We start from the raw sequence: 20,354 nt of genomic DNA, 5'->3' as shown, positions 1-20,354 counted from the left end.
AATGGGCAAAAGACATGAACTGTCACCTTTCCAAAGAAGACATCCAGATGGTTAACAGACACATGAAAAAATCACTCATCAGCAGGGAAACACAAAGCAAAACCACAATGAGATACCACCTCACACCTGGAAGAATAGCTAAAATTAACAACTCAGGGGCTCCTGGGTGGCTCAGTTGGTTAAGCATCTATCTTCAGCTCAGGTCATGATCGTGTGGCCCATGAGTTCTAGAGCTATGTTGGGCTGTGTGCTGACGGCTCAGAGCCTGGAGCCTGCTTCAGATTTTGTATCTCCCTCTCTCTCTCTGCTCTTCCCCACTCATTCTATGCCTCTGCTTCTCTCAAAAATAAATAAACAGTAAAATAAAAAACTCAGGTAACAACAGAATATTGGTGAGGATGCAGAGAAATGACCAGTGTTTAACATATCAGAAATACTTAGCTGATGGATTAGAAACCTCAAGCAAGGAGCTTCATGGTCCATACTAACCCTAGAATTTGGAGAACATAATTAATGTGAGTTCCAATGCCTATGAACTACCCCAAAGCTGTTTAAGGCTTCCCTGTCAGAATTTGCTTAGTGTATTGACAAAATTGAGTGATCCAAGAGCCAAAATAAATATCCTTTGACCCCTGCACCAATCTTCTGTTTTCATCTCTTGATAAGTAGATGCTGAGAAATAATAAAATTAATTTTTTTTTTTTAAATTTTTTTTTTCCAACATTTTTTATTTATTTTTGGGACAGAGAGAGACAGAGCATGAACGGGGGAGGGGCAGAGAGAGAGGGAGACACAGAATCGGAAACAGGCTCCAGGCTCTGAGCCATCAGCCCAGAGCCTGACGCGGGGCTCGAACTCACGGACCGCGAGATCGTGACCTGGCTGAAGTCGGACGCTTAACCGACTGCGCCACCCAGGCGCCCCTAAAATTAATTTTTGAAGAAGGCATTAGCCTCTGTGGTCTTTGTTCTTGATCCAGTACCTAAACAGCTTTGGGCTTTGTCTTACAGAAAAGTAAAATTAAAAGAAGGCCTTATTTTGAATTTCAAATCCAATAAACTTCCAAAAATTATTATTAAGGATTATTTAATGTAAGGTCTTACTGGGATAAGATCTTCATTTAGTTTGCATTGTTTTATACAGCCAAGCCTCATTGCTGTAAGATTAGTATTGGTGGTCCATAGGCAAAAAATCACCAAGTTAAATTAGAATCAACAGAAATTAGGATGGTGATTAGGGTTTATTAAAAGCTCATATTCATTTGAACCACATTCTTTTTACTTCATTTGTATCAACAAGGCATGTATTTAGAATGATATATATGCAAATAAATATTAAAATAATAATGCAATAGTTTAGAATTCAATGGATCACTCAGAATGGTTACAATTCAATGGATTACTTACAATGGTTTTATTAACAATATTCATAAAGTCACTGAAAATGATTTGTAAGTTGAGGCTTCAAAGGGTGCTCAATACAAAGAACAATGGAGAAACCTCATGGCATTGGAAGCATATGTGACTTAACCTACTTATGATGGGTATATTTATCTTGAGTGGCGATATAATTGTGTTTATCCAAAATCATCAAGCAAGTCCTCCCTTACGGTCTCGAAAGGAAGACATCATTCATGATTGTAACTTTATGGTTTGTAAAACTAAATTATAGAACTGATCATCTACTAGGAGCATCCCTAAGACAGTCCCAAACAAATAGGTGGTGGATTAATGTTAGCACGCTCTAGGGACACCCTGGACACAAACATACTAGTTCCTCCAGCACATATATTTCTAATGTTGAGAGAGACGTAAGTTTATCCTAGCTAGATGCCAGTAGAAACTCCAATCTCTTCCTTGATTCAACTTGTTCAACCATCAATGTTCATCAAGTACAATTAAGATTAAACTTTGCTTGCCATGTAGCTCTACCCACCAATCTGAATATTATAATCTTCAGCCTTCATTGTCATTGAATAAATCAGTGTAATGATTTACATTGTCAAGTAGGATTACATAATATGAGATAAATTCATTCCCCCTTGTGCTGAAAGCATGAATTTTCTTAACTTGAAAAGCTGAGATTCTGGACCACGCTAAATTCACCAAGATCGAGGTCATATTGAGATAACCAGTACCATTCTCTGTTCTCTCCTAGCATTATATACCTATAAAACTTCAGCAAATAAGCACATGGCACCTTCACCAAGATACACAGTAGTAAGCACCAAATAAGTACTATGTATGTATTTACTGACTGAATGATTACGTCTTAACACTGCAGTGCTATTATTAAGGTTAGTGATTATAAATGCAAGTTTAAGTTGTCAAGACATATATATTATGATAAGGGATGGTTCATAAAGAGGTATCTACAAAACAAAATGTTCGGGTAGCCAACAATTTTTGGAGCTCCCTTAACAATAAGCAAACTCAGATATGAATTGAGGTAAAGTTATTTTATACTTTTCATGTATCCTATTTAATGTGAATATTCATATAGTTTCTTAATGAGATATTAATGTGTTTAATTATAGGGCAAGGTTCCATGGGGGACACAATACAACATGTGACATTTTCTTTTTAAAAATATTTTTTTAAAAATCTAAATTCATAAATTTACCTGGCCCCAAAGTTTCATGTAAGAGCTTGTGAGCCTACATTCTCTTCTGTCACATAATCAAAGAAAATTTATCAGTATCTTATTAGGTAAAGTTCTTAAAAGCTCCTATATATTTAAATAATACAGGACACCAAATCAAGAGGCAGAATAATGTAGAAGAGAGAACAGAGGCACTGAATCAGAGATGGAAACACATCTTGGTTCCAATGTCAATAAATATGTGAAATTTGCCATATCTTTCTGATCTTTAGTTTTCTCATTTGTTAAAAGGGATTTGGGGGGGTTAAAAGTAATACTATAGGAAATAACAAGATAAAAGAACTAATGATAATGACAGATTGTAGCTGCTATTGTCGTTATAATCATAATTTTTTTTAACATTTATTTATTTTTGAGACAGAGCATGAACGGGGGAGGGTCAGAGAGAAGGAGACACAGAATCTGAAACAGGCTCCAGGCTCTGAGCTGTCAGCACAGAGCCCGACGCGGGGCTCAAACTCACGGACCGCGAGATCATGACCTGAGCCGAAGTTGGCCGCTTAACCGACTGAGCCACCCAGGCGCCCCTAATCATAATATTTTTTAACATTATCATATGACATGCTTCCATTTCTGACCTCTTTCAAAGTAGCAACAAAGGAAATGTTGCTTTTCTTTTTCTTTTCTTTTTTCTTTTCTTCCCTTTTTTTCTTTCCTTTCCTTTCTTTCCCTTCCTTTCTCCTCCCTTCCTTTCCTTTCCTTCCCTTTACTTTCTTTTATTTTTTTTTCTTTTTCTTTCTTTTTTTTTAGAGCGAGTGCCAGCAGGGGAGAGGGGGGTAGACAGAGAATCTTGAGCCCCACACCTAGTGAGGTGCCGGATGCAGGGTCAATCCCACCACCCTGGGATCAAGACCTGAGCCAAAACCCAGAGTGGGACACTCAACCGATTGAACCAGGTGTCCCAGGATATGTTGCTTTTTTTATTTGAGTGTTCAGAATGTTCACAATTTTAGTATTTCAAACTTTAAAAATTCTGATATAAGAGAAACAAATAACGTATGAAATCAGATTCCAAGCCAATGAGATTATTTGCACTTTTTTAAAAGATAAATAAATAATTTGGATGACCACATGGGAGAACTAACAATTTTATTCACTTAATGATAAATACACATTACACATTTCATAATAAATGACTATAATTGCCTTTACCTGGGAAGAGTAGGTATGACCATCTGAACCACACACTGGGTTGGTATAGACCACTGGGCACTGCTTGCAGGTGGACGATATGGGACCCCTCCATTGTTTGTGTCCTACTCCTGCATCCTTCACACTGTTAAAACAACAACAGCAACAATAACCACACTTAGTACATTTTTTAAGTACATAAATTTATATTAGCATCATGCCTTTTCTGCACTGTCATTCCAACTCCTGAAGATATATTATAATCGGTAAACTTAATATGGTACTCTTCATCATAATCTTCTATGTCATATATTAAGATTTTCCCATAATAAATAAGAATGTATTCCTTTAAAATATTGTGCTAGTCACATGTAGACAATAGTTATGTATCATCATATAGAATGTGTGTGTGTAGCTTATAGTTGTGATGTGTTTTTCATAATCCCAGAAACAGAAGAGAAAATTGTTTGGCAGTAAAGAACTATTCTATTAAGAACAGTAACAAAAAAAGAACACCTAATTCACCAGGTATACCCAAAGTGCCTGAAAATAAGAGCAGCTTACTTTGAGAGAAAAAAGCAATAAAGAACTTTTCCAGCAATGCCTAAAATTTAGAATGCCAAATTAGTAGGCTTAGTGATAGCCACTCCTCTTTTTATTGTGTAAAAATACCTCAAAATAGATCCATTAGGCTTTTATCTAGAATAACTTGGGAAAACCCATTCTCTTCTGCTACCTACACATAGAATTGTTTTTTCTTTTTGATTAAACTACTTATTGCTCTGCCTATTTGTGTGAACAATTTACATAGAGAGGGTAAAGTGCTTAAAAATAAGAAGCAAAGCAACAGGGAATTTATGCAAAAATATTTAATACTTAGAAATCTTTTAGTCAATCAGTAGTCACTCTTATTCATTAAAATTGTTTATAGAGAGAATAATTCCATGTGTCTATCATGATGAGAAAAGATGTTTTACTAGAAACATTTTGCTTCCAATTGCTTTCTTGTTTTCACAAATTAAATCAAACTTACACAAACGTAATCCCAAAATACTATTAAGAAATATGATACTAGTTTCCATTATAGGGAAAGAAGTTCAAACTATGTGTTTCAAATTTGGTAAAATTTGGATGGGCATTGAGAAAAGGTTTTTATCCTCTCTTCCCCCCACCCAACAACCTTGCTCCTCTCAAAATTTTTCATGAAGCTATCATAGCTCCAAACACTTCTCTTTATTTTAATTTTGTCACTTTTTTCCAAAAGACTGCCATAAAATTCTGCCTGGCCACAGAGTTCATCTCATAAGAGATAAAATGGGAAAATTAACCATGTTACTATTACTGATTAAATAGCTGGCATGAAATTCTAATGGGAATTAAAACAATAACTGAAAAACTTGGAAAATTGCTCTATACCACTTTAAGACTTATAAACTACATAAATGGATCAGAGGGGGGGAAATATTCTATTTTCATTGTTCTTTCACATTGTATAATCAAAATAAAGTACAAAATAATGCATGCAGATACTTTAGGAGACATTATTACCATGCTCAGTTTCCTAATCAATAAAAATTATTTTATTAGGGGCGCCTGGGTGGTTCAGTTCCTTAGGCATCAGACTTTGGCTTTGGTCATGATCTTGTGATTCGTAAGTTTGAGCCCTGCATCAGGCTCTGTGCTGACAGCTCAGAGCCTGGAGCATGCTTCGGATTCTGTATCTCCCTCTCTGCCACTCTACTCTCCATGCTCTGTCCCTCTCTCTCTCTCAAAAATAAACATTAAAAAAAGTTTAAAAAAAAAGTATTTTATTAGAAGAAGCTGTATGATTTGGGATATATGTACATATGTGTGTATACATATACTATACATAAATTATATCTTTTCAATTCACCTCATTTTCCATTCATACCGTAGAGAACTTAAAAAAAAACCTAATAAACTATAGAAACTAAAAGATTGTTATACTAATGACTTGGTTTTATTAATATACATTTTATGATTCATTAGGAGATCTTTCACATTTAATTCAAAGAATAAATATATAGAGAAGTAAAATATTTTTAAAAATTTAAAGATTTATTAGAAATTCTTGTAATGACTTCTTAATCAGTGAAATTGCAATTGACTTGTAAAATAGGTTTGGAGGTTAAAACACACACACACACACACACACACACACACACACACACACTTTGGTTATCTTTATTTCCTTCAAAGCCAGCATTGCTGAACACTAAACACTTTCAAATTCCTAATGTGCATCCATAAAAAATGACATTTTTTATTTAGACTTCATCCTGGTTAGAATTTGCTCAAGTATCATCAACATTATAAATATTATATATTGTATTGCATACACTTGCACCATGATTTTGAGTAAGAGTTGATGCCAAACTCTACCATTTCCTAAGCCAGTATTTAGTTATGCTTACTTTTAAATAAATGCATTAGATGGGATAAGCTAACCAGAATTCATGTTTAATATATTCATGCCATAACACATAGAGAAGGAGCAAGGAATCATGAAAATTTTACTATATTCACTAAATCCAAAAGAAATCCCTTAGCATTTTGTCATCATAAGACCGTCTTTACAAAATAAATTTTGTATTTAACAAAACAGTCTAGAAAACATGAGCCTAAATTTGAAATTTGAAATTCTAAATATTACAGTTTTTATGTGTTCTTAAATCATCTCAAACTGTTTGATGTCACTCACACATGAAGAATAGTAATTGTTTATTTAATTTTCTGTAGAAAGACAAATTACATTTTAAAGGGCAGTATAGAATAGGGGTTTTCCAGGTATGGATTCACATTGTAATTAAGGTACAAATACAAATGAATTTCTAGGAATCTTATTTGAATAAAAAATATTTCTACAAATTCAAAAATCAATTAACAATGTACTAATGGGAATCACCAGATGTACAAAAATAAGGCATGTACATTTTTTAAGGTTTTTTTAATGATTATTTTATGCTTAAGTAATTTCTACACCCAAAATGGGGGCTCAAACTCACTACCCCGAGATTAAGAATCACACACTCTACTGACCCAGCCAGTCATTCTGGGTCAGTACATTCTGGGATGTAAATTCCTTATTTATTTATTTATTTATTTATTTATTTATTTTATTTATTTTTTAATATATGAAATTTATTGTCAAATTGGTTTACATACAACACCCAGTGCTCATGGGATGTAAATGCTTTATTTCAAAAATCAAAACATCTAGAATTGAAATAATAAGGGATTTACACATGAAAATAAGTGATATAACAGAGGAAACACTCAGGGACAAATAAACTGCATTGTTAATAAAGGCTTTAGGAGTTGAGCAACGCTGATTATTTCTAAAGGTAGGAGTTGGGCAAGGCTTTGCCGACATCTCACGATAGGACATATATATGGTTCCCTTTCGTGCTAAGCAGTGCTCACTCTGTCAGCTAGCTGTGTCTCCACTCACTGTTGACCAGGAACGACATTTTTGCATACCTGACTCTATGTTATCAAAGATATCATGTGATTCAGAATTTTTTTTGGTTTGGCATCAGGAATGTTCCTCAGAATTCACATTACTCACAGTCTTGTTTATTAAGATATTTGTCTTGTTCTTAGGAAAGTTCGTGAAGTAGATGAAGTTATAACCGAAAATTTCTAGGACTTAAGTTGGTATCTATGCGGTGTATGTCGTATGTAATCATACAATTACATGTAAGTGGAGATTCTTTGTTTGTTTGACTTTTAATTATATTTTGAAGGTCCTATTTAAGGAAGAACAATCATGTTTCCAAGTGAGAGACAAAATCATGGCACTCAATGTACAGACCAAGATGGGCAAAGTGAAGGGCCAAGAAAAAGGTAGAGCCGGCTCCGGTTATTGGCATGAGAGTCTGGCACTGTGGCAAGAGGAATGACAGGTAAGAAACCAGCATAAGCAAAAACATCACTGGCATATTATTCTGTGAGGTGGGGAGGGGCAGAGAGAAGGAAAGAGAAAATCCCGAGCGGGCTCCATGCTGTCAGTGCAGATCTGGATGGGGGCTCGAACCACAAGCCTTGAGATCGTGAACTGAGCCAAAATCAAGAGCCAGACATTTAACTGAATTAGTCACCCCCAGCATCTTGCAGTTAATTATTTTGAACTATTCTCAAGTAGGGCAATAAAATTTGCTCCCATTAATGAAGCGCAAGCTCAAGCTGGCTGCAAAATTCTGAAATTATTTAGAAATTACTCTTCCAATAGCAACTCTGCTAAAATAAATGTCTTAAAGGTCTACCTTTACGGTAACTATTTTTCCAAAATATATACTTCAATTTTTGAAGATTTGAGTTAAAAATTTATTTACTGACTTTATCATGACATCCTATATAGCCATAATTCTTCCCCTTAAAGAGCAAAAACTTGTATATTTGAACCCAAATAAATGAAGTAATTAAACGATAATCTATGATGCACAAAGTCAAGGATTTTTCTTGAAATCTTCTTACTTAAATATTCCACCATTCAGGCACTAGGTTAAGTTTCGTACCAATACACCTGTTATTGTGTTGCTAGTAGCTGGAAAATTAAACTACCAAAAAGAATTTATACTATTGCTAGTGCTCCTTTACATGACTTATTCTGAGGCAGTTAAATTTTATCAACTATTTATTACCTGAACTGTCTCCTGTGCTCCTGAGTTACCATTCACTCTGGTCTTCCAGTCTTCGTGTAAGACTGGAAGCAGTGGTTACCCGTGCAAGCTCAGCGGTCTTTCATTTCTCTAATAACTAGAACGTTAATTACTGCTACATCTGTTTATTCAATCACAGTCTATGTGGTTTTCTGTTTAGTTAATCATTTTGCACATTTTAACCATATAATTTAAACACAATGTCCACGTTTTAGGATTTCCATTGATTTTTGAAAGAGCACAGATGATGTTACCAAAATGGTTAGTAGAAAAAAAAATCTCATTCCAATCTGATTTAATTTTTATACACGGCCATGTCATTAATCAGTCTTGACAAGTCAGTGACCTCCCTGGGTCTTAATTTCTTCATTTATACAATACTAAGCTTCATCAGTATGGATCATTTGATCTTGAGCATTCGATGAGTCTATAAATCTTTTATAAAATTACTTATACAAAAGCATTCAAAAATTAGAAGCATAGGCAGTGCATACGGGCCATATGTTATGATTTTAGGACTTGACAGTGTTATGAAGTGAAACAAATATATCATTATGGTGTGAAGGATGATGTTGAGTAGGCCAAGAGACAGATAGAAATGCTGAAGTTGCAAACTTCAGCTATTTCAAGGTAGCAAATGAAAGGTGTGGAGGAAGTCCAGTCTTGGGATAACTAATGAAAGAGGGAAGATAAAGTACAGCTGTGTTTAAAGAGGCACGATTTCTATGAAAGTATAGCCAAGAATCAAATAATACTTGTATTACAGTATCACAAAACATCATCAATAATCATAAAGAAACATAATATATCGTATTTATACTATACATAATTATATATTTTTCTAAAGCTCTGTATTCCCTAAGCCTGGCATCATACATTATAAATTCTCAATTCTTTAGGCCATAAATATGCAAGCAAAATAAACGCCAATTTATTATATATTTACCTTAGAAGGGGAATCGTCAGCATTTATGTCCTAGTTTCTTAAGTGTATTTGCTTCTTTCTATGTGCACTTATAGTAATTTAACTTTTTTCCAACAAAACAATTTTATTATAATCTGATAAAACAGACACTCTTGAATACCTCAACTGAGGGCAGCCTGATGTGATGTATTTCTTGTCTGGTTAACACACCCAACATTTCAATTCCTTTGGGCAATCAGTTATTTTAAGTTCTGTCAGACTTGTGCAACAATTCTTAAGTCATTGACTAACAACTTATGATTCTTTCCCTATTGGTTATAACTCCAAAAAAATGAGGCTGCTCTTATTACTTCTTTTGCCATGAGTCTTAGAAAAGGGCAAATGATATTAACAAGGTGGAGGAAATTATCTTTTAGGGCAACACAGTTACATGAATGCTGGAAAACCCTCTGCAGAACTTACTAAAAGTGTAGTTGCAACTATCCGCATCCTATGATGTTTGTACTGTGTGTAGCAGTAATTTAAGGAATGAAGCAAGGCATAAGCAATCAATTTTAATTTTAAGTAAAAAGACATATTCAACAAACACAAAACAAACATTTATTTATCTTAGAAAACATTATTAACCATGGCTACTAAACTACAGATATTATGTAAAAATAAGTTGGTATAGCTTATTTTGCAATATGAACAGAAAATTCGCTTACTCCGTATATTTTACAAAGAACTAAGATTCATAGAAAAAGCTCACTTGTACATGTATTTCAAAATTCAGTGACAGGAGTAATTAATAAAATGTATCTTTAAAAACTATGCATTGCATAAATTGAATACGTTCTAAAAATTGATTGTAGTAATAAATTTCACTATGAACCATACTTCCAAGTCAACTTATATGATTCAGCAATGTTGCCAGAAAATCCAGTTAATTAGTGATTTAGAAAGTATATTTTTTTTACAGAGCAGTAAAATTAAACATCAGAATTTAGACTTTAAAGAGACAAGGATAATTTATAATGTCCCACACTTTCTTTGAACAACTCTTAAAATAATTTCGCAGAGTTATATTGCTACTTAGGTAGAATATAATTTAAGTGAGGTTTATTACAATAACGAGTATAATTGAACATAGATGTTACTAACACAACAAACCAATTAGTGAAGCCAATTTTCTATCAAAGAATGTTTCTCTGACCTTATTTGAAAGCTATGTAATCATTCCAAGATTTGAATCATGGACAAGTTATAATGATATTTGAATGACAGTCTCTCAAGTAAATAATTTTTATTAGGCAGTGAACATATTCATGATTATTAAAGACAAAGTTCAAAATAGCTATAACTATAAATGACACTTATAAGCTCTTTTTCAATCTGGCCCCCAATGGGCTGAATTACTAAAAGTTCAAAATGTATAAAATGTAGATTATGTCAAATTCAGATTGTAGTGGTCTTGATCCTTGCCATTTCCACATTAATTTCAAACATTATTTTAATTACTAAAGCCCTTTCCATTTAACTATGGAGAGGTATATTCAACTGCAAAGATCTTGAGTGTGTAAGATTTAGTCACTAGGGGAGTTATTATGGATTAAAAATGTTTACAAGTCTATTGTCAGCAAAATACATTCAAAAGATTGGGAATTCATGAACTTATATAATAAACCAATTATCTAATTAACATGTATGTGTAAATTTATTCATTAGAAGAAACGCTGGTTATTTTTTGTTTGGAAACCAATAAAATATCATAATTTAAGGAATTAGTCAACTATTGACACAAGTTAAAGGTTAGATACATGCTAGATACATATACTGCAGTATTCATTATTTTAGGAATCATATACAATATGTGTTTTTCTTCAAATTCTGAAGCTAGAAATGGAGGGTGGGAGAGCTTAATTATCTTGCTCAAGTTTCTAGTGCTTGTAATTAACAGATGTGAACTTCAAGTGTTCAATTTTTTACTTTGTCACTAATGTTTTCCCTTCCATAATGTGCATATAAAGTTTCAAAAGTCATGGAAAACCCCGTATTTCACAAATTCCTAGATCAGCTTTACTTAACAGTTGAAAAATGACAACTACTTCAAATTGTACTTAAAAAAGATCTACATCAGGGTGCCTGGGTGGCTCAGTCGGTTAAGCTTTCCTCTCGATTTTAGCTCAGGTCATGATCTTGTCGTTCTTGAGATTGAGGCCCATGTCAGGCTCTGTGCTAACGTCATGGAGCCTGCTTGGGATTCTCTCTCTCCCTCTCTCTGTGCCTCTTCCCCAGCTCTCTCTCTTTCCCTTAAAATAAATAAACAAACTTAAAAAAAAAGATCTACACCAATAAGTGTTGTCTAGAGAACATATCTGGCTGATTAAAACTGAAATCTATACAGAGTAATAAATAACACACCACCATATATAGGATTCTGATTTAGGGAATCAATACAAAGATTAATGAATTAATACATGAATTGGTTCTATCTAAATTGTATCGACATAATTTCATAATATACAAGAGGGTGACTCTTGTATAACAAAGAAATTTTATATTTGGGAAAAATGTATTCACACTTTTTAAATAAGAGTGACAGATATGCAACTTAAAAAGAGAAAAAATATTTTATGAAAAGATAATGACTAACAATACAACATTTATCAAAACACGTGAGAAAATACTGTTCAATCATTTAAAATGTATTTTATATAGCAAAATATGTAGCTTTTGTTCTTTTTATTTGTAGTTTTTATTTAAGTATAGGTGGCACATAATGTTACATTAGCTTCAGGTGTACGACATAGTGATTAAACAAGTTTATACTTTATGCTGTGCTCCTCTGTCACCATACAACACTATCATAGAGACTTTTGGCAACCATCAGTTGGTTCTTTGTATTTATAGGGCAGACTTTGTTTTTTCTTTGTTTGTTTATCTGTTTGTTTTTCTTTTAGATGCCATACACGAGTGAAATCATATGGTATTGTCTTTCTCAGTATAACTTGATTCCCTTAGCGTACTACCCTCTAGGTCTGTCTATGTTGTTGCACAAGGCAAGATCTCATCCTTTTGATGGTCGTGTAATATTTCACTGTATTTGGCAAGATTTCCTTCTTTTTTCTTCCTGAGATTTATATATATGTACATGCATGTGTATATATATGTATGTGTATATGTGCCACATTTTCCTTATCCATTCATTTATTGATGGAGACTTAGGTTGCCTGCATATCTTGTCTATTGTAAATAATGGTGCAATAAACATAGAGGTGCATATATCATTTCAAACTAGTGTTTCTGTTACCCTTGACTAAATAACCAGTAGTGGAATTACTGGATCATATGATATTTTTTATCATATTATTATATGATATGGGATCATATCATATGATATGGGATCATATGATATCATATTATCATTTTTATCATATTATAAATTATATAATTTTTTGAGGAACGCTATTCTGTTTTCCACAGTAGCTGCCACCTGTCACCATATAATACTATTACAGCAACACTATTTCTACCAACGTTGCATAGGGATTCCTTTTAATCCACACTCTACCAATGCATGTTATTTCGTGTGTTTTTGATACTATGCCCATGAAATGGAAGAATTAATAGTGTTAAAATGTCCATACTACCCAAAGCAATCTACAGATTCAATGCAATCCTTATCAAAAATACCAACAGCATCTCGTCACAGACCTAAACCAAATAATACTAAAATTTGGTTAGAACTACAAGAAATGCAAAAAAGCCAAACAAATCTTGAAAAAGAAGAATGAAGCTGGAGGTATCACAATTCTAGATTTCAAGAAATACTACAAAGCTGTAGTAATCGATACAGTATGGTACTGGCACAAAAATAGACACATAGATCAATGGAACAGAATAGACAGCCTAGACATAAACCCACCCTTATATGATCAATTAATCTATATCAAAGGAGGCTAAAATATGCAATAAAGACAAGTTTTTTTCAATAAATGGTGCCGATAAAAGAATGCAAAAGAATTCAACTGGACCACCTTCTGACATAATACACAAATATAAACTCAAAATGGATGAGAAAGCTGAATATCAGACTTAAAACCATAAAAATCCTAGAACAAAACAAACGTAGTAATTTCTCTGACATGAATCATAACCACATTTTTCAAGATATGTCTCTTAATGCAAGAGAAACAAAAGCAAAAATATACTATTGAGACTATATCAAAAGAGAAAGCTTCTTCACAGCAAAGGAAACAATCAACAAAACAAAAAGGAAGCTTACTGAATGGGAGAAGATATTTGCAAATGGCATATCCAATAAGGGGTTAATATCCAAAATATATAAAGAACTTCTACAACTCAACACCAAAAATGTGTCTTGATTAAGAAAAAAATTCTTTTGATTCTTTTTGTTTTTCTAAACACAAGGAAATATTTTTTGGGTATTCTTCAACAAATTGAACTGACGGCTTTTGCAGAAGCATTTAACAATTAAATACCATATTTTGTTTAAGAAAATAGTCACTAAAGTTCATTCAAAGTTCAGGGAAGGAAAACAGCTTTTTCATGTGTCAGTTTTATGAAAGTCATTGATACTGACCTCCTCCATGCTTAAAGCTTCATTAGAAAAGGAAAGTTATAGAAATAAGAAAGGAGAAAGAAGCTACCATTTTTTGCCTGAGTCTGATTTATAGGCTGAGAGAAAGGTTAAGAGTATAAAATCTTCACTATGCATTAGCTCTTACATTAGCTCTTATTTTTCAAGTTAAGTAGTTAGTAAAATTAAAAAGAAAGTTTGGAGTTGTTGATTCCATAGTATTTTTCTCTCTACCAGATTTCATTCAGTTCCTGTCCTGAAAGCATGTACTAGTAAGCATATGTTGGCCCTTCTAATGTAATAAGGAATAGAATCAGATATGTCAGAGAAGGGGTGCCTGGGTGGCTCAGGTGGTTAAGCGTCTGACTTTGGCAAGGTCATGATCTTTGCTTCGTGAGTTCAAGCCCTGCCATCGGGCCCTCCGCTGACAGCAGATCTCACTTTGGATTCTCTGTCCCCCTCTCCCTCTCTGCCCCTTGCTCACTGGTTCTCTCTCTCTCAAACTAAATAAATAAATTTAAAATATATGCCAGACAAGGACATTTTCTTCCAAAAGCATCTCAATAATGTGTACGACATTGAAAAGGTTATCATAAATGACTCATTTTTATGTATATTATTACTTATAGTTACAGCTACTTACCATGCCCTAGGAACCGAATTAGGCATTATTACAACACTGCCACTAGCTCACCCAATAACTTGTCATCCTCTAACCTATAAATAGTAGCTATGTACCCTTCTAAATATTGTTTATTGATTTACTCATGGATATACCTTACAATGTGTCCAGAGAGTATTTTACAATCTGGAGGTACCAGATGGGTAGAGTCATTGAATTCATGAAGCTCAGAATTTGTTTCGAGAAAAAAAAGATGATCATAGCTTTCAGTGAGGTTTTCCTATGGTCCAAAAAGTAATACGGACAACTTAGAGTTTACGTGGCAACTTCCTACTGACTTTGAGGTCATACCTTTGATGTCAAAATATTTTCTGACTCCCTAAGCACACTTTCACCACTTGTTCGGTATCTCACATGCTCCTTTTGTAACTTAGACATTTTATTTATCAATTATATTCTTTTTTACAAGTTTATTTATTTAAGTAATCTCTACACCCAACGTGGGGCTCGACTCACAATAGTGAGATCAAGAGTTGCAAGCTCTCTTGACTCAGCCAACCAGGCACCCCCTTATTAATTGAACTCTAACAGCTATCCATATGCTTATCATTCTCATTTAACCCCACCTTCCTTATGCTCTCCTAGTTCTGAGTCTCTACTTTGCCCCCATGACATCAGCTAATCAAGTATGAAACATGCTTGTGCCTGATACCCACTCCTTCCCTGCTTCTGCTATTTCTTCTAGCTCTGAGTTTGGGAGATAATGAGCCACTTACAGCCTACCTTTCATGCTAAAAATACTTCTAACTTCTGTTGGGTCCCACCATTCGCAAGCAAGCAGCTGGGCAGTCACAGAAGTCATCTCCATTGCCGCTGGGATTATATATAAATTGAATTTAAACACAGCATCCTCTGGAGTCACCACACCAAAACATTTTGACCTATGTGCAATTCGCTTAATCACATTCCTGCTTTTCATTTGGTTAGATCATGCTTCCAGAAATAGAGTTTCCAAAATTGTGGAATGTATTGGTTTCCTATGTTTGCTGTAACAAATAACCAAACACTTTCTGGTTTAAAACAACAGAAGTTTGGGGCATCTGGGTGACACAGCCGGTTAAGTGTCTCACTTCAGCTTAGGTCATGATCTCACGGTTTGTGGGTTTGAGCCCCACATCAGGATCTGTGCTGGCAGTTCAGAGCCTGGAGTCTGCTTCAGATTCTGTGTCTCTCTCTCTCTGTCCCTACCCAGCTCATGCTCTGTTTCTCTCTCTCTCTCTCTCTCTCTCTCTCACAAAAATAAATAAACATTCAAAAAATTTTTAAAAAGTAAAGCAACGTAAGTTTAATCTCTCATAGTTATGGATGTCAAAAGTCAAAACCAGTTTCTCTGAACTAAAATCAAGACTCTCTTGGGAAACGCTAGGTGGTAACTGTCATTCCTTGGCTTTTGACCCATCTCCCTCTGCTCCTTCTACACAGGGTCTTCTCCCCTTTGGGTCTGTGTCAAAACTCCCTATGGCTCTCTCTTAAAAGGACACATTCTGGTTGCATTTAAGATCCACTCCAGTAATCTCAGACAATTTCCTCCTCTCAACATCTTTAACTTAATCACATCTCTTGCCATATAAAGTAATATTCACTCTTTTGTCATAAAAGATAATACAGATTCTGGGAATTAGGATATGAACATATCTTAGTGGCAACCATTCAGGATACTACAGGAAGGATACTTGCAAGGAGAGATTTTTATCTTTCTCATAACAAAGGAATTATAGTAATGGGGTTTCTGCTTTAGAGAGATGTGTTACTCATTCCTATGCAGATATTCACACCTAGAGTGTGTTTTGTCCTACGATTACTCTAATGAGCCCCTTTACATATAAAGGAAGAATGTATAGTCCATGGCAATATCTTGGGACTTACATATTGTCCTTCCTTCAACTATCACAAGGCTGTGTTACTCTGCAAATATGTCCTCCATCTTAACCACAGAAACACTCTCAGATCGAACTTATTCCTCCGTGAATAGAAAACAGTTCTGGGCTTCCCAATCTATGTGCTTTAAACTCACCCTATGTCTCAGTGAATTATGCCACCATTTTAATTTTCCCTTTATTTTTGTTAGGAAAACTGAGCGTTCGAGTCATGAAGGGTAGAAAATGATAAAGTTGCCATTTTATAGTTAGACAATAAAAACAATAGTCCCGTATCAATGTGCCTCATCTGACTTCGATTTGATTGGCAGAAGAACAAGCGATAAAGGTAATGGGGATGTCTTTTTTTTTTTTTTTTTTTTTTTTTTTTTTTTGCATTTAGGAGTAGTGGTCATTGGGGACAAGTTGAAAGAGAATAGTAGTTAAGTAGACTAAGTGTCATGTGATAGGGAACAAGATAGTCCCCATGGCATCCAGGTTTCACAGGAGAGAAGCAATTGCATTATACCAGGAATCTGTGTCACAAAGTGTGGTCCATAGACTTTGTTCTATAGGCCCAATAATTTTCTCTTTTCATACTCTGCTCATCTTTTCCAAAATTTTATACATGCTCTCTTTTCTTTCCATGGATCTTTTCACCTTTTAATCACAACTCCTCTTTCTTTCTCCAGTATGCTTCCCTGAGCCTGCAACAAAGTAAGTAATTGGTAAATTTCATTGACTGGGTGTGTGAAAGCAAGCAAACAAGAAAGAAAACAAAAGGAGGAAAGGACCAGGGGAGGAACTAGGAGAGAGAGAATAGGGCTCCCTGGTTGAACACTGTGCGTGGTTCCTATTTTCTTATCTTAGCTCTATTTGTACTTAAGCAGAAATTCTACAGCATTATTTTCTTACTAGATAAACTTGTTATAAATTTGCAAAGTAAGTCTTTGTTAAAAGTCATTATGGCTTGCCATATGACTCAACCATGAAAAAGAATGATATCTTGCCATTTGCAACACGTGGATGGAGCTAGAGTGTATCATGCTAAGTGTATTAAGTCAGTCAGAGAAAGACAATTACCACATGGTTTCATTCATATGTGGAATTTAGGGAAAAAATAGATGAAGCTATGGAATTGGGGGGGGGGGAGAGGGAAGCAAACTGCAAGAGACTCTTTTTTTTAACGTTTTATTATTTTTTCAATATGAAATTTATTGTCAAACGGGTTTCCATACAACACCCAGTGCTCATCCCAACAGGTGCCCTCCTCAATGCCCATCACCCACTTTCCCCTCCCTCCCACCCTCCATCAACCCTCAGTTTATTCTCAGGTTTTAAGAGTCTTTTATGGTTTGTCTCCCTCCTTCTTTAGCTTTTTTTTTTTCCCCTTCCCCTCCCCCATGGTCCTCTGCTAAGTTTCTCAGGATCCACCTAAGAGTGAAAACATATGGTATCTGTCTTTCTCTGTATGACTTATTTCACTTAGCATAACACTCTCCAGTTCCATCCATGTTGCTACAAAGGGCCATATTTCATTCTTTCTCATTGCCAAGTAGTATTCCATTGTGTATATAAACCACAATTTCCTTATCCATTCATCAGTTAATGGACATCTAGGCTCTTTCCATAATTTGGCTATTGTTGAATGTGCTTCTATAAACATTGGGGTACAAGTGCCCCTATGCATCAGCAATTCCTAGCAGTGTTATTGCTGAGTCATAGGGTAGATCTATTTTTAATCTCCACATCCGCTCCAGCATTCTATAGTCTCCTGATTTGTTCATTTTAGCCACTCTAACTGTGCAAGAGACTCTTAACAATAGAGAAATAACTGAGGGTTACTGGAGGGGAGATTGTGGAGAAAGATTAAATGGGTGATGGGCATTAAGCAGGGCACTTGTGATGAGCACTGGGTGTTATATGTGATGAATCACTAAATTCTACTCCTGAAACCAATATTACAGTATATGTTAACTAACTAGAACTTAAATAAAAATTTGGAAGACAAAAAATTAAATAAATTAAATTAAATTAAATTAAATTAAAAACAATTTATTTAGAAAATAGATAAATGATTGAACTGTTTGGGAAAAAAAGCCAGTAAATTTGGGGTACCTGGGTGGCTCAGTCGGTTAAGTGGTTAATGGTCCGACTTGATTTCATTTCAGGTCATGATCCCAGGTTTGTGAAATTCAGCCCCAAGATAGGTTCTGCACTGACAGCACGGAGCCTGCTTAGGATTCTCTATCCCCCCCATCTCTCTGCCCCTCTCCTGTTCACTCACACTCTCTCTTTCAAAATAAATAAATACACTTAAAAAAAAAGCCAGTCAATTTGAATAGAATAAAACAATAAAATTGTCTTTGGTTTCAAACAAAAGTCTTATTTTTCCTGCCAATTATTTTATACTATAGGATAAAGAAACGCCACAAGGGCATTTTACATTATTTCCCTCAGCAGGGTCAGTCTATCGAGAACACTTTTTATTTTAATGTTTATTTATTTTTGACAGAGAGAGACAGGGCATGAGCGGGGGAGGGGCAGAGAGAGAGAGAGAGAGAGAGAGAGACACACAGAATCCGGAGCCGGCTCCAGGCTCCGAGCTGTCAGCACAGAGCCCGATGCAGGGCTCAAACTCACAGACTGCGAGATCATGATCTGAGCCCAATTCGGACACTCAACTGACTGAGCCACCCAAGCACCCTGACCCCTTTTTTTTAACATGCTCTCCACTAATCATCTAGGAAGCAAGCATCAGGAAAGGAACAACTTTCCTCTTCACAACTGTATGGCGAAGAGTGATTTATATAGCGTCTCCTTTTCAACAATACTTTAACTCTTAAAAACATTTCAAATTTACTGCATTTTTTTTGTTTCTCACTTAACTTTTTAGAATAATAAAATCTATTTAATCTACAATCTCATGCTAATTTCCTTTGACAGATACTTTGCCACAGTCTCTCTTGCCCTTCTGACAGCTTTTCTTCCTCTTCTTCTTCTTCTTCTTCTTCTTCTGGACCATTTAAGGGCAATAAAATACACAGCAGACAAAGAGCACTCTACATTTCCCAAGTCCCCCATTAGTGCTGCCTTCAAGGACTACAATGATGGCTAATGATTTATCACGTTTACTGTTATTTTACAGATCAAAGCCTGAAGAGTGCAACTGCTGGGCTGAACAAAAGGTTTGTGAATCTTTTTAGCTGTCAGATCACAAGGATGACAAGACTAACTTAAACTGGCCTGGAAGAAACTCTCCTGAAAGTCGGCCACTATCCTTCTATACTGAAGAGAAGGTCAAATGGGGGGCCTAATCTACTGCAACTCAGCTGTGGACTTTAGATCAAATAACAATATTTGTGCACACTGTGTTTCTTACTGGAAGTTTATTTCCTTGGGTTTTGTTCGTTTGTTTATTTTGTTTGCACTGGTTTGATAAAATTAAAACTTGAATTGCTTAGGATTTGGTAGTAAATAGGCAAAGAAGCCTTTGGCTTATTTTGATCCTATTGGTATATTATCCGACATCCAGGTTTAGATAAGGAACTATGCTGTGGATTGTAGCCTGGAAGATTGGCAAGCATCGGGGTTGTATGCTGAAGCTCGAGCATGGGATAAGTATTAATTGATTTACATATTTATTTTGCATATATGTCCTTTGGTGAAAATTTCGGTATTCCTCAGTTCCTTTAATTACTTCCCAATGATAGACCAAATACACCCTTTATAGTAATACTGTCCCACAAACTTCAATGGATATAAATAAAGATCTATATTTATGTACTACTATGGCTTTTGTAGGAAAGGGAATTCTATAAGCATGCTTATAGTA

At 34.9% G+C, this 20,354-nt stretch overlaps 1 protein-coding gene across 2 annotated transcripts in view; it reads right to left on the bottom strand.

Moving 5' to 3' along the window:
* The window catches only part of SPOCK3 (SPARC (osteonectin), cwcv and kazal like domains proteoglycan 3), a 482,169-nt gene that overhangs the window by 170,703 nt on the left and 291,112 nt on the right, over positions 1-20,354 (bottom strand). For both annotated transcript variants that reach the window (XM_042935123.1, XM_042935124.1), the window contains exon 5: positions 3,814-3,937. In XM_042935123.1, the coding sequence (XP_042791057.1) occupies positions 3,814-3,937 (124 nt within the window). The remainder of the gene's footprint in view (positions 1-3,813; positions 3,938-20,354) is intronic.

The sequence above is a fragment of the Panthera leo genome, chromosome B1 (genome assembly GCF_018350215.1).
Source record: "Panthera leo isolate Ple1 chromosome B1, P.leo_Ple1_pat1.1, whole genome shotgun sequence".
Taxonomy (NCBI): domain Eukaryota; kingdom Metazoa; phylum Chordata; class Mammalia; order Carnivora; family Felidae; genus Panthera; species Panthera leo.
Note: the sequence above shows the minus strand (reverse complement) of the source record. Positions and strands in the feature narration are given on the sequence as shown.